Raw genomic sequence first — 12,934 nt, forward strand, 5'->3', positions numbered from 1 at the left:
GGTGTTGAAAACACGTGTTAGTGAGGTTTTAGTTTATTTTAGTGAGTTAGTTGTAAAATAGTTGGTGTTTAGGTGGTAAGTTTTTAGTCTAAGTGTTGGTGGAAGAAGGTGGTGGGAAAATGGGGGAGGAACCTCCTCCGGAACCCCCTGATCCAGGGGCATATGTAACTGTGACAACAGAACCGATGACAACAGAACCGACTGAGAGCCCGCAGGCCATGCCTATGGACTTTGAAACGACCACGCGTGGTACGAAACGGTCGAACCAACAAAGCGAAAGTGATCAAATCGGTTCATCCTCAAAAAAAACAATAACAGACCCAGGTTCAACAACCCCTTCCATACAAAATGTGTACCTCCACCCCTCCCTTTCGGACGCCCCCAAAAAATACCTGAATGATGATAAAGGTCCATTCATTGTATACGTCTCCCGAGAAGTGTCTGACCCATCAGCCGGCGCTTCCATGAGAGCGATTACATTTGGCCAGTTTTTACATCGGAATCGTATAAGGTCGATCCTCAACGATGGCATTAAAAGTGTAGGGAGAAATAAAGTGTCTGTCGAGTTCTCTTGTGTCCAAGCAGCCAATGAGTTTCTAGAAAACCCTATTCTTAAACTCTCTAAATACACTGCTTTTATCCCCACATTTAATATAACCCGTATGGGATTAGTAAGAGGTGTTCCCGTTGACTGGCATCTGGAAGAGTTCATTGAATCATTGGAACTCCCCACAGGCTGTGGAGAGATCCTCAAAGCCCGTCGCCTCAACCGCAAAGATGTGACTGATGGTGTTGTGACCTGGATTCCAACCCAATCCATTGTACTGACATTTAGAGGGCAATCACTCCCGAATAGAATATACTCATACCATACTTCCCTCCCTGTGGAAACTTACCGTCTCCCCACAATCCAGTGTTTAAATTGCTGCCGCTTTGGGCACATCAAAGCTCAATGTAGGTCCAAGCCTAGGTGCTTTAAGTGCTCCCAACCTCATACAGGGGAATCCTGCGGGGTCTCCACCGAAAACTCTACGTGCTTACTTTGCTCTGGCAGACACATGGCCACTAACAAAAACTGCCCAGAACATTCTAGGCAGCACGCAATAAAACTCCTAATGTCAGAAGAAAACCTCTCATACCAAGATGCTTCCTCCCGTTTCCCACCTGTTCAGCGCTCTTACGCTGAAGTTGCAAAAGAGATATTCACACCACCTACTTACTCTCCTAGACCGTCCACTCCCAACCCCAGAGTACGCCCTACATCAACTCCAACGAAATCATACCGACAAACCACTCTCCGTAGCCCCCGCCCCAGACCCCAACCTACAAAGGGGTATGATCGACAAGCACATCAGGATATTATCCGCAATTTCCCCTCCTCCTCACCCAATGGCTGCGCTCTTAACACAGAGCGTGAATACCCTTATGCCTCATCTGCACCGAATAATGATATAAGTCACCTCATCAAATCCCTTACAAACATACTTGAAATGACTCCCCTACCGTCCAACGCTGCCGAAATTATCATCAAAGTCGTTTCCATTCTTAGCAATGGCCTCCATGGAGATACTCCAGTGGAATTGCCAAAGTGCACGTCGTAAGAAACATGAACTTCTCCAGCTAATTAATAATCACAAGCCCGCTGTCCTTGCCATCTCTGAGACATGGCTTCTGCCTGGCTCCCGTTTTCGGGTCCCGGGTTATGCCTGTCTGAGGGATGACAGGGATGACGGCTATGCAGGAAGCGCTATCTTTCTTAAGCGCTCTCTTGCATACTCTTCAATTTCACTCCCACCTCACTCCCAGCAGTTTAATGCTGTTGCAGTGAGATCCCTTGACATATCTTTTCTCTCAATTTATATCCCTCACCCCGATTCCTCTATTATTCCTGAATTAAAATCTGTCATTTCTTCTCTTCCACCCCCAGTCTTTGTGATGGGGGACTTCAACTCCCATCACACATCCTGGGGTTCTTACTACTGTGATGCATTCTCTACTCTTCTGTTGGATATTTTTGATGAGTTAAATGTTTGTACCCTCAACGATGGGTCTCCAACAAGAAGAGTATACCCTCATCAAAATCCTAGATCTGCTGTTGATCTATCCCTTTGTTCTCCTTCTTTAGCGTCTCTTACTTCCTGGACAACCCTTCCTAGTTCCCACGGAAGTGACCACTTTCCTATCCTACTTTCAATTGCCCAAAAATCTATCCCACTTTATAACCCTAATCCTCTCCTTAAATATAAACTAAACAAAGCCAACTGGTCTGCCTTCGCAGAATCGGTTGACGTCCATTTAGATAGCCTACCAAGGATGACAGATGAGGAAAATATAGAACTCTACTACAACAACTTTGTCAAAATTTTGAAAGAATCAGCTGACCTCCACATACCGCTCAAAAAGACTGAACGTGATTTTATAACATCACCCCCCTGGTGGGATGACGAATGTACTAATCTCATAAATAAACGTAAAGAAGCAGAGCTTTCCTACACGATGCTAATGTCCCGTGAAAATTTTTTGGAATACCAACGTACAAATGCCAAAGTCAAAAGGATGGTTGTGAAAAAGAAAAAGTTAGGATGGAGAAACTTTTGTGAATCTTTAGACCCCCGTTCACCATCTACACTGGTTTGGGAACGAATTAAAAGATTCCGTCAATCCGTTTCCTCCACTGACCCCTCCTCTAACAACCCATCTGTTTGGTTAGAGGCTTTTGCGGATAAACTTGCTCCCCCCTTTGTTCCATTTGAAAGCTCATATTATTCCCCATCTTTACTTTCTTCCACAGATAATATGGATGCCCCTTTTAGCCCCTTGGAATTACAATGTGTCCTTTCAGACCTCAAAGACTCCACTCCAGGGGTTGATGGCTTACCGTACTCCTTTATTGCAAAACTAAACACTAATGCGAAACACTCCTTTGTCAGTATGATAAACAGGTTTCTAGAAACAGGAATCGTTCCAGGACCTTGGAAAACTCAATTAATAATCCCTATAAAGAAACCTGGTAAGGACCCCTTGGACCCAAACTCGTATCGCCCGATCGCTCTCTCCTCCACTTTGGCCAAAATTATGGAGCATTTGATTAAAAACCGTCTGCAGGCCTAGCATGGGCCGGGAAATTTTCTCCCCGAGGAAAGGATAAAAATTTTATCCCCTCCGATAGTTATTTCCACTCTCCGAGCATGGGCACAGGGTTGGATATAATTATCCCCGGTGATAAGGCGGGGAAAGACTAGTCCTCGGTTAATGTCAAAGTGTTATTATTTTTTATCTGTGCTTTTGATTTTGCTCGTTTTCGTTACTCGTAACTCGTCTGTGGCTGCTTTTTATTTTAAAAGAGCTAGAAGCCGGAGCCGTAAAATAGTTTAAAAAACATTCACAGAAGATTATGCACGTAAGTATTGTTATTGTTTGTGTTTACCTAACCTAACTCCACTTTTGAATTATCCAAATTAAAAAATAAACGAATAGTTGAAATTCCTAGCTATCACAGTAAGTATCACAAAGACAATTTATGTTAGTCAGTACACAAAATTGAAGTGATAATATATTGATATTGTTAGCGACAAAGAAATGCATAAATTGTTGTTTTATTTGCAGACATGGAAATATGTACTTGAAGAAGGGCACTGGCCACTGACTGACAAGTATGATGAGGCAGCTCGGGATGTAGGACCACCGGGAAATGTCTCAATAGTGCCGTCGGTCACATATATGAGCACATAAGTGTTCAATATTAATTATCACTGTTGGGCATAAATGCTCAACAGGAATTGGACCTGAAGACTCCATAATGGGCAGTCAGAGAGATGCGTGTATTAATTTAGTTCTATTAAATGTGTGTCTTGTATAACAAACTCAAAATAACTTTAGGTACCTACCTATTGGAATAGGTAAGTTAGGTACACATCTTATCAACATAAAATATTTTCATTATTGTTTGAGATGATGATAAAACTAACAGTTCAGCACACTGCACTGAGAAGAGTTCAATATCACTTAAAATTGGTTAAGCTGGTATGGTTTGAGCTATTAAACTAACCTAATTTCTTTATAAGCATGTCAAGCCAATGTTTTTTATCTTATGGCAGGAAATCTTTGAAGTGTCGGTGGTGGACTATGGTGAGACTGTCCTTTTACCCACTTTGTACACAGTGGGTACTTTATAAAACCAATAGCCCCGAGTGGTTTTCCTATAAATGCCAATAAATAAATAAAAAGTAAGTAGAGGATATGTACATTTTTGTAATTTGTAAATAGTTATGAATATAGGAAGTTATTCTATGGCAGTGTGGTTTGATTGAACATTAAACTTGTTACTTCCTTTTCTTAAGGATAATAGCACTACTTTTAGATCTGTTAAGTTAACATCAGAGATTTGTGTACATCCAAATAAGCATTGTTTTAATTGGTATTCCTAATATTATGCCTAAGAGTTTGTGTTTGTTACTCAATCACACAGAAAGAGTACTTAAAGCAAAATTATTTTTTGAAGAAACTTATTTTTTGTTATAGCAGCAATAGAAATAAGTACAAAATTTCAATTTTAACCTGTTACGTTTCAGGAGACAGACAGATGGAGAGCTGAGACTGTAATAGGGTCCCATTGGTACCCTACAGGACCCTAGTAGTAGTAGTAGATATAAGGATGGGTTTGCACAAGGTGGTTTTAGGTAATAGGTAGTTAAAGAAATATATTTTAATGCAAATATGTATTTATTATTCCATCCCTTTTTCCCTTTTATTGTCGGGCAACAGTTAGCAGTCTGGTTTGATCCATAGATATGTGAGATTTCTTTATTTGTTACATTTTCTAGTCTGTCCTTTGGTTGTTCCATTGGAATTCTGAAATATACAATTTATACATTAATGATTTTCAATAATAATAAATTAAGAGTAAGAGGATATACTGAAATGGTCTATAAAGTATAATAGGCTAACATATTTACTCTTACAAAACACTTATGATGAACCATTATAATTTGTAAAGTGTTATTGTGTTTGTGTATCATTATGTATTTAACTATGATATAGGTGTGTATTTTAATTTAAGAATTGTTTTGTTAAATTAGACTCCTGCCTATTTTGTTCAAATAAATGATTTTATTATAATGAGTCATTGTGTTATTTTATATTTCCAAAAATCCATACTAATATTATAAATGCGAAAGTGTGTCTGCCTGTCTGTCTGCTAGCTTTTCACAGCCCAACAGTCTAACCGATTTAGATGAAATTTAGTACCTACAGAGTTAGCTTACATCCCGAGGATGGACACCGGCTACTTTTTATTCTGGAAAATCAAATAGTTCTCACAGGATTTTCAAAACCTAAATCCACACAGATGAAGTCGCGGGCAATAGTCATCCCATGACCTTGACTTGTATCTCACTGGTAACTACCATCTGCCAAGAGTCTTATAGATGTGAGGACGTAGAATAAATAGATAATAGCCGCATGTAGGACCTATTTGTAGGTACCTACTACCTACCTAAGTAGGTACCTATTCGTTTGCACAAGATGGTTTTAGGTAATAGGTAAGTACTTAGGTACTTACTTTTATGAATCCATCCATCGAATTAATCGGCTTTAGTGCTTCATTAAGCTGCTCGCACAAGTACAGCACATAATATTTGTCCATCCGAAACAAGTGTCGGAACTCAGCGTCGGGAAATTCAAAGGGATTACTTCCATCACTAATTACGTGCTCATGTTATTTTCGTTCTAAATTCTCTATTTCAAACTAATAAAAAAAGCGCGAGACATGTTTTTTGATCTTTTAATAATTGAGTTAAAGTTCTATGAGCTTATACCCACCTCTAATCTCGATGATAAAATTATCCCTCTCAAATGTCAAAAGAGGACAGTTTATCTTCTTTTATTTGGCCCCATGCTATAGACGGTGGATAAATAGTCCCCCGAGTCCCCGTGAAATGTCAAACGGGGATAAACTTCTCCTCTCCCCTGTTGCCGTGCTCTGAGGGGTGGAGAAGTTAATGTTATCTCCTGTGCAGTGGATAAAATCGGGGGATATAATTTTTATCTTCGGCCCATGCTAGCCGTGCTGCAGGCCTAGCATGGGCCGGGAAATTTTCTCCCCGAGGAAAGGATAAAAATTTTATCCCCTCCGATAGTTATTTCCACTCTCCGAGCATGGGCACAGGGTTGGATATAATTATCCCCGGTGATAAGGCGGGGAAAGACTAGTCCTCGGTTAATGTCAAAGTGTTATTATTTTTTATCTGTGCTTTTGATTTTGCTCGTTTTCGTTACTCGTAACTCGTCTGTGGCTGCTTTTTATTTTAAAAGAGCTAGAAGCCGGAGCCGTAAAATAGTTTAAAAAACATTCACAGAAGATTATGCACGTAAGTATTGTTATTGTTTGTGTTTACCTAACCTAACTCCACTTTTGAATTATCCAAATTAAAAAATAAACGAATAGTTGAAATTCCTAGCTATCACAGTAAGTATCACAAAGACAATTTATGTTAGTCAGTACACAAAATTGAAGTGATAATATATTGATATTGTTAGCGACAAAGAAATGCATAAATTGTTGTTTTATTTGCAGACATGGAAATATGTACTTGAAGAAGGGCACTGGCCACTGACTGACAAGTATGATGAGGCAGCTCGGGATGTAGGACCACCGGGAAATGTCTCAATAGTGCCGTCGGTCACATATATGAGCACATAAGTGTTCAATATTAATTATCACTGTTGGGCATAAATGCTCAACAGGAATTGGACCTGAAGACTCCATAATGGGCAGTCAGAGAGATGCGTGTATTAATTTAGTTCTATTAAATGTGTGTCTTGTATAACAAACTCAAAATAACTTTAGGTACCTACCTATTGGAATAGGTAAGTTAGGTACACATCTTATCAACATAAAATATTTTCATTATTGTTTGAGATGATGATAAAACTAACAGTTCAGCACACTGCACTGAGAAGAGTTCAATATCACTTAAAATTGGTTAAGCTGGTATGGTTTGAGCTATTAAACTAACCTAATTTCTTTATAAGCATGTCAAGCCAATGTTTTTTATCTTATGGCAGGAAATCTTTGAAGTGTCGGTGGTGGACTATAGTGAGACTGTCCTTTTACCCACTTTGTACACAGTGGGTACTTTATAAAACCAATAGCCCCGAGTGGTTTTCCTATAAATGCCAATAAATAAATAAAAAGTAAGTAGAGGATATGTACATTTTTGTAATTTGTAAATAGTTATGAATATAGGAAGTTATTCTATGGCAGTGTGGTTTGATTGAACATTAAACTTGTTACTTCCTTTTCTTAAGGATAATAGCACTACTTTTAGATCTGTTAAGTTAACATCAGAGATTTGTGTACATCCAAATAAGCATTGTTTTAATTGGTATTCCTAATATTATGCCTAAGAGTTTGTGTTTGTTACTCAATCACACAGAAAGAGTACTTAAAGCAAAATTATTTTTTGAAGAAACTTATTTTTTGTTATAGCAGCAATAGAAATAAGTACAAAATTTCAATTTTAACCTGTTACGTTTCAGGAGACAGACAGATGGAGAGCTGAGACTGTAATAGGGTCCCATTGGTACCCTACAGGACCCTAGTAGTAGTAGTAGATATAAGGATGGGTTTGCACAAGGTGGTTTTAGGTAATAGGTAGTTAAAGAAATATATTTTAATGCAAATATGTATTTATTATTCCATCCCTTTTTCCCTTTTATTGTCGGGCAACAGTTAGCAGTCTGGTTTGATCCATAGATATGTGAGATTTCTTTATTTGTTACATTTTCTAGTCTGTCCTTTGGTTGTTCCATTGGAATTCTGAAATATACAATTTATACATTAATGATTTTCAATAATAATAAATTAAGAGTAAGAGGATATACTGAAATGGTCTATAAAGTATAATAGGCTAACATATTTACTCTTACAAAACACTTATGATGAACCATTATAATTTGTAAAGTGTTATTGTGTTTGTGTATCATTATGTATTTAACTATGATATAGGTGTGTATTTTAATTTAAGAATTGTTTTGTTAAATTAGACTCCTGCCTATTTTGTTCAAATAAATGATTTTATTATAATGAGTCATTGTGTTATTTTATATTTCCAAAAATCCATACTAATATTATAAATGCGAAAGTGTGTCTGCCTGTCTGTCTGCTAGCTTTTCACAGCCCAACAGTCTAACCGATTTAGATGAAATTTAGTACCTACAGAGTTAGCTTACATCCCGAGGATGGACACCGGCTACTTTTTATTCTGGAAAATCAAATAGTTCTCACAGGATTTTCAAAACCTAAATCCACACAGATGAAGTCGCGGGCAATAGTCATCCCATGACCTTGACTTGTATCTCACTGGTAACTACCATCTGCCAAGAGTCTTATAGATGTGAGGACGTAGAATAAATAGATAATAGCCGCATGTAGGACCTATTTGTAGGTACCTACTACCTACCTAAGTAGGTACCTATTCGTTTGCACAAGATGGTTTTAGGTAATAGGTAAGTACTTAGGTACTTACTTTTATGAATCCATCCATCGAATTAATCGGCTTTAGTGCTTCATTAAGCTGCTCGCACAAGTACAGCACATAATATTTGTCCATCCGAAACAAGTGTCGGAACTCAGCGTCGGGAAATTCAAAGGGATTACTTCCATCACTAATTACGTGCTCATGTTATTTTCGTTCTAAATTCTCTATTTCAAACTAATAAAAAAAGCGCGAGACATGTTTTTTGATCTTTTAATAATTGAGTTAAAGTTCTATGAGCTTATACCCACCTCTAATCTCGATGATAAAATTATCCCTCTCAAATGTCAAAAGAGGACAGTTTATCTTCTTTTATTTGGCCCCATGCTATAGACGGTGGATAAATAGTCCCCCGAGTCCCCGTGAAATGTCAAACGGGGATAAACTTCTCCTCTCCCCTGTTGCCGTGCTCTGAGGGGTGGAGAAGTTAATGTTATCTCCTGTGCAGTGGATAAAATCGGGGGATATAATTTTTATCTTCGGCCCATGCTAGCCGTGCTGGAGTGGATAATGGAAAGCAAAGGTTTACTCGCTAAGTCACAATTTGGTTTTAGAAAAGGTCTTGGCACAACTGACAGCCTTGGAGTTCTCTCTACAGACATCCGAATAGCCCTAGCTAAAGGTGAGTACCTTGTGGGAGTATTTCTGGATATTGCAGCAGCGTATGACAATGTTCTGCTCCCGGTGCTCAGGCAGAAACTGCAACAGCTGAGTATCCCACCGAGAATGACACGTATCATATGTAATCTTCTCTCAGACAGAACTATTCTGGTGAGAACAAAATCCCAAAGTCTTCCCCCCAGAATGGTCTGGAAAGGTCTCCCTCAGGGTTCTGTTCTGAGCCCACTGCTCTATAATATCTATACTTATGATCTCGAACTGTCTGTAGAGAGTTTCTGTAACATCCTACAATACGCTGATGACATAGCCCTCTACTCCAGCTCCAACTCCATGGACGAAATTTCTACTCGGTTGAACTTTGCTTTGCAGTATCTAGGACAGTGGCTATCAGATCACGGGCTCACATTATCAGTCGATAAATGCAAGGCTGTCATCTTCACTAGAAGAAGACAAATTCCTCTTCCCAATATTGTCTTCGAGGATCAACACATTACACTTGTAAGCAAAACAAAATTTCTTGGTGTAGTATTAGATTCCAGACTTAACGGCGTAGCTCACTCTGAATATATAAGCCGAAAATGTGAAAGCTCTATCAATATCCTTCGGGCTCTATCAGGGGTATGGTGGGGAGCCCATCCATACACACAAAAAATATTGTACAATGCCATAGTACGCAGTCATTTGGACTACGGATTATTCATATTAGATCCTATCAATAAATCGGCCGTAGAAAAACTAAACAAACTCCAATATAAATGCCTCAGGATAATTCTTGGGGCAATGAAATCTTCCCCCACTAATGCATTGCAAGTAGAGTGTGTTGAACCTCCAATTCTTCTACGTGCTCAATATCTCAGTGATCGCTTTATTTGTAAGGTTTTGCAACTCTCTTCCCACCCTTTATTAAATAGCCTCAATAACCTATCACCCGTCATAAAACCTAATCAGGACCCCCCTTGCCTTTTAAAAAGTTTCCTCAAGTTCACCCGCTTACCACACCCCCTGCTCTCATCACCCAAGCTCCCTTTGTTCTCCACTAGTTTTGCAGGATTGACTCATTACCCAACCATTGCTAGCCTAGGACTTAGCAAAGACACAGTGGAAGCTGATGCTAAATTCAATGAAATATATCAGAAAAATTGGCCAGAACATTTAGCAGTATTTACAGATGCTTCCAAATTATCTACTAATGGGTGTGTCGGTATAGCTTGTTGGATTCCAAAATATAAAATAACTTTACAATATAAATGCCCCCCAGAAACAACGGTATTCACTGGAGAGTCTATCGCCATTTTAGAAGCTATCCTTTTTATAGAATCCCATAACATTCAACAATCATTAGTACTGACAGACTCCTTAAGTTGCCTCCAAGCACTTAAAGGAAACCCCTTTCGTAGTAGAGCACTTATCTCCACCATCTTTAAAATCAAAGAAACCCTATATTCCTGCCACCAAAAAGGTCTATCTGTCACATTGGCTTGGATACCAGGTCACACTGGTATAAAAGGTAATGAGAACGTGGATGCCTATGCAAAGCTTGCCACTGAGACAGGTTCCCTTTCTCACTATATGAACCATACTCAGGATTTGCGAGCTCTTGCCAAAATCGACCTTATCAACTCATGGACTGCATTGTGGATTGAATCAAAATTGGTCAAAGGCAAATATTATGCTTCGATGCAGCCTGAAATTCCTCGAAGGCCCTGGTTCTTTTTTCATCAAAATATGGTTCGATGGGTTGCTTCAACCATCACTCGATTGCGTATCGGGCACGCCTGCACTCCAGTCCATCTGGCCAAATTGCGAATTAGGGATAACTCTATATGTGAATGCGGTTTGGACGAAGGGTCAGCTTCTCACATACTATTCTCCTGCCCCAAACTCCTCCATAAGTTATATGATGTCCTCCCTCCTAAGATCCCCCGTCCTATAAGTGTTGAATGTCTATTAATGTTTGTGTTTAGTCCTTATGTAAAATTCTTATGTAAATATATTAAGTGTAACAAGATAAAAGTGTAAATATCTATTTGTTTAGTCTATAGATTAACAATATTATAGTATAATGTACATAATCTCTCCTCTTGTGTTGTTGTAGGTTAACAAATACTAACAATAATCTAACTATTGTACAGCGTGTTTGGAAAATTCAATAGTAGAATTCTGAAACCGAGCAACCTCCTTCGTGTTTTCTTCAATCTACGCGATATTGGCGAAGTAAATTGTGCCGTGGTGGCACTACCAAAAGCCACTAAGCAAGAAACAACAACAACAACAATTTTAATGACATTAATAAATTATAACCAAGTTTTCATGTTTTCGTGTGCTGTAGTAAATATTTATATTTCTGTTAAATTTATCTGACCCTGCTTTAATAACAGGACTCTGTAGTCTGTATTTCCTTTCACCACCTCGATAACTATATTCTAAGGATTGATTTAGTGACTCGATTCATGCCTGAACGATTGACCACGGCTACGGATTACGGACTTGTTTTTGCTTTGTGAAATGATTTTTCTGTGAATATATTTGTGCAGAAAAATGCCACGGAGATCTCGATGTGTGTCTGGATGTGACTAATTCGGTAAGTATAAAATCAGCTTACTCGTAATCTAACTCAAAATTACTTCAATGAGTCAAACTCTATGCACCATTAAGGCACCATTAGCACATTAGGTATTTTATCATGATACTAGGTATATAGTTCCTGCAATTTCGTCCGCTCGAAAGAACTATTTTAGAAATCCCGTGAGAAGTCCAATTTTCCGGGATAAATTTGGCCTACAAGTTACAACCGTCTGATGCAAGCTATCTCTGTACCAAACAGATGATGACCACTACTTTGTCTACGTGGATTTAGGGTTTTTGGGAATCCCATGGGAACTGTTTGAGTTTTCCGTGACAAAAGAAGCCTATGTCCTTACCTGGATGCAAGTTATCTCTGTACTAACTTTCATCATAAACGGTTACACAAATTTACTGTAAAAAGCTAGCATACAGACAGGTTGACACACTTTTGCATTTATCATATTGCTATGGATTATTAACTACTAATTCTGTAAATTTTTTGTTTTGTAATTAAGTGTACTTACAACATTTGTTTTGAACTTTATTGACTAAGTTATTTTTATATTATAGGTATCAGCTATCAACTAATTAAGTACAATAAGTAAGTATAGACTAATGCATATTTTATGTTATTACTTTTTCAGATGTTTGCATGGCTTTCCAAAACCTGGCTACTCCTCTCTTTGAAACCATTTAAACAATGAAAAGAGATAGTAGGACAACATTTAGAAAGCAAGACTGATAATGAAATAATATATAGTTACGAATTATCAAATTTGCAATCACCAGTTTGAAGATCGTTGAAATACACCAGTTGTGGTAGTAATATGAAAGTTATGAAAAGTAAATAACCAAAAATTTTGGATTTGAGCGTTACCTATTTCACAATCTCGTGGGTCTTGAATTTGGGTATGTATTTTATGTACCTAGTTACGAATTTATGAAAATAAAATATTTTACAAAACCTTAAAACTACTTAACTTTTATTTCTATAGTGTTTTATAATTTACTATCTTAAAGAGTCAGTCTTGTAATATATATTTTTAAACATGTTTTAAACAAACGTTAATGGAATTATTGATATTTTTTTAAAACATGTTCAAAAATATAAAATATTCTAGTAAAGTACATTTAAATAGCATTTAAATTTTCGCGCTCCCGCACGCCTCGCGCGCTTTTAGTGCCCTCTAGATGTGAGCACACGCGTAACT

The 12,934-nt window shown here is 38.1% G+C and overlaps 1 protein-coding gene across 3 annotated transcripts; it reads left to right on the top strand.

The window, feature by feature from the left end:
• LOC138404243 (uncharacterized) lies at positions 1-12,682 on the top strand. 3 transcript variants are annotated; one of them, XR_011238259.1, is made up of 4 exons: positions 1-3,498; positions 3,607-6,466; positions 6,575-11,739; positions 12,294-12,682. XR_011238259.1 is itself a non-coding variant. In XM_069507771.1 (2 exons), exon 1 carries the CDS (start codon positions 120-122, stop codon positions 1,599-1,601), a length of 1,482 nt encoding a protein of 493 aa, XP_069363872.1. In that variant the 5' UTR covers positions 1-119; the 3' UTR covers positions 1,602-3,498; positions 3,607-5,121. The 3 variants fall into 3 exon arrangements, 1 of the variants encoding a protein (XP_069363872.1); XR_011238258.1 differs by having other exon boundaries at positions 12,368-12,682; XM_069507771.1 differs by lacking the exons at positions 6,575-11,739; positions 12,294-12,682 and having other exon boundaries at positions 3,607-5,121.
• The last annotated feature ends 252 nt before the right edge of the window (positions 12,683-12,934 follow it).

Source organism: Maniola hyperantus, chromosome 26 (genome assembly GCF_902806685.2).
Source record: "Maniola hyperantus chromosome 26, iAphHyp1.2, whole genome shotgun sequence".
In the NCBI taxonomy this organism is placed as follows: Eukaryota; Metazoa; Arthropoda; class Insecta; order Lepidoptera; family Nymphalidae; genus Maniola; species Maniola hyperantus.

Bases quoted from the DNA above. Each gene is read 5' to 3' on its own strand.
- LOC138404243 (XM_069507771.1), top strand. From the start codon at position 120: ATGGGGGAGGAACCTCCTCCGGAACCCCCTGATCCAGGGGCATATGTA.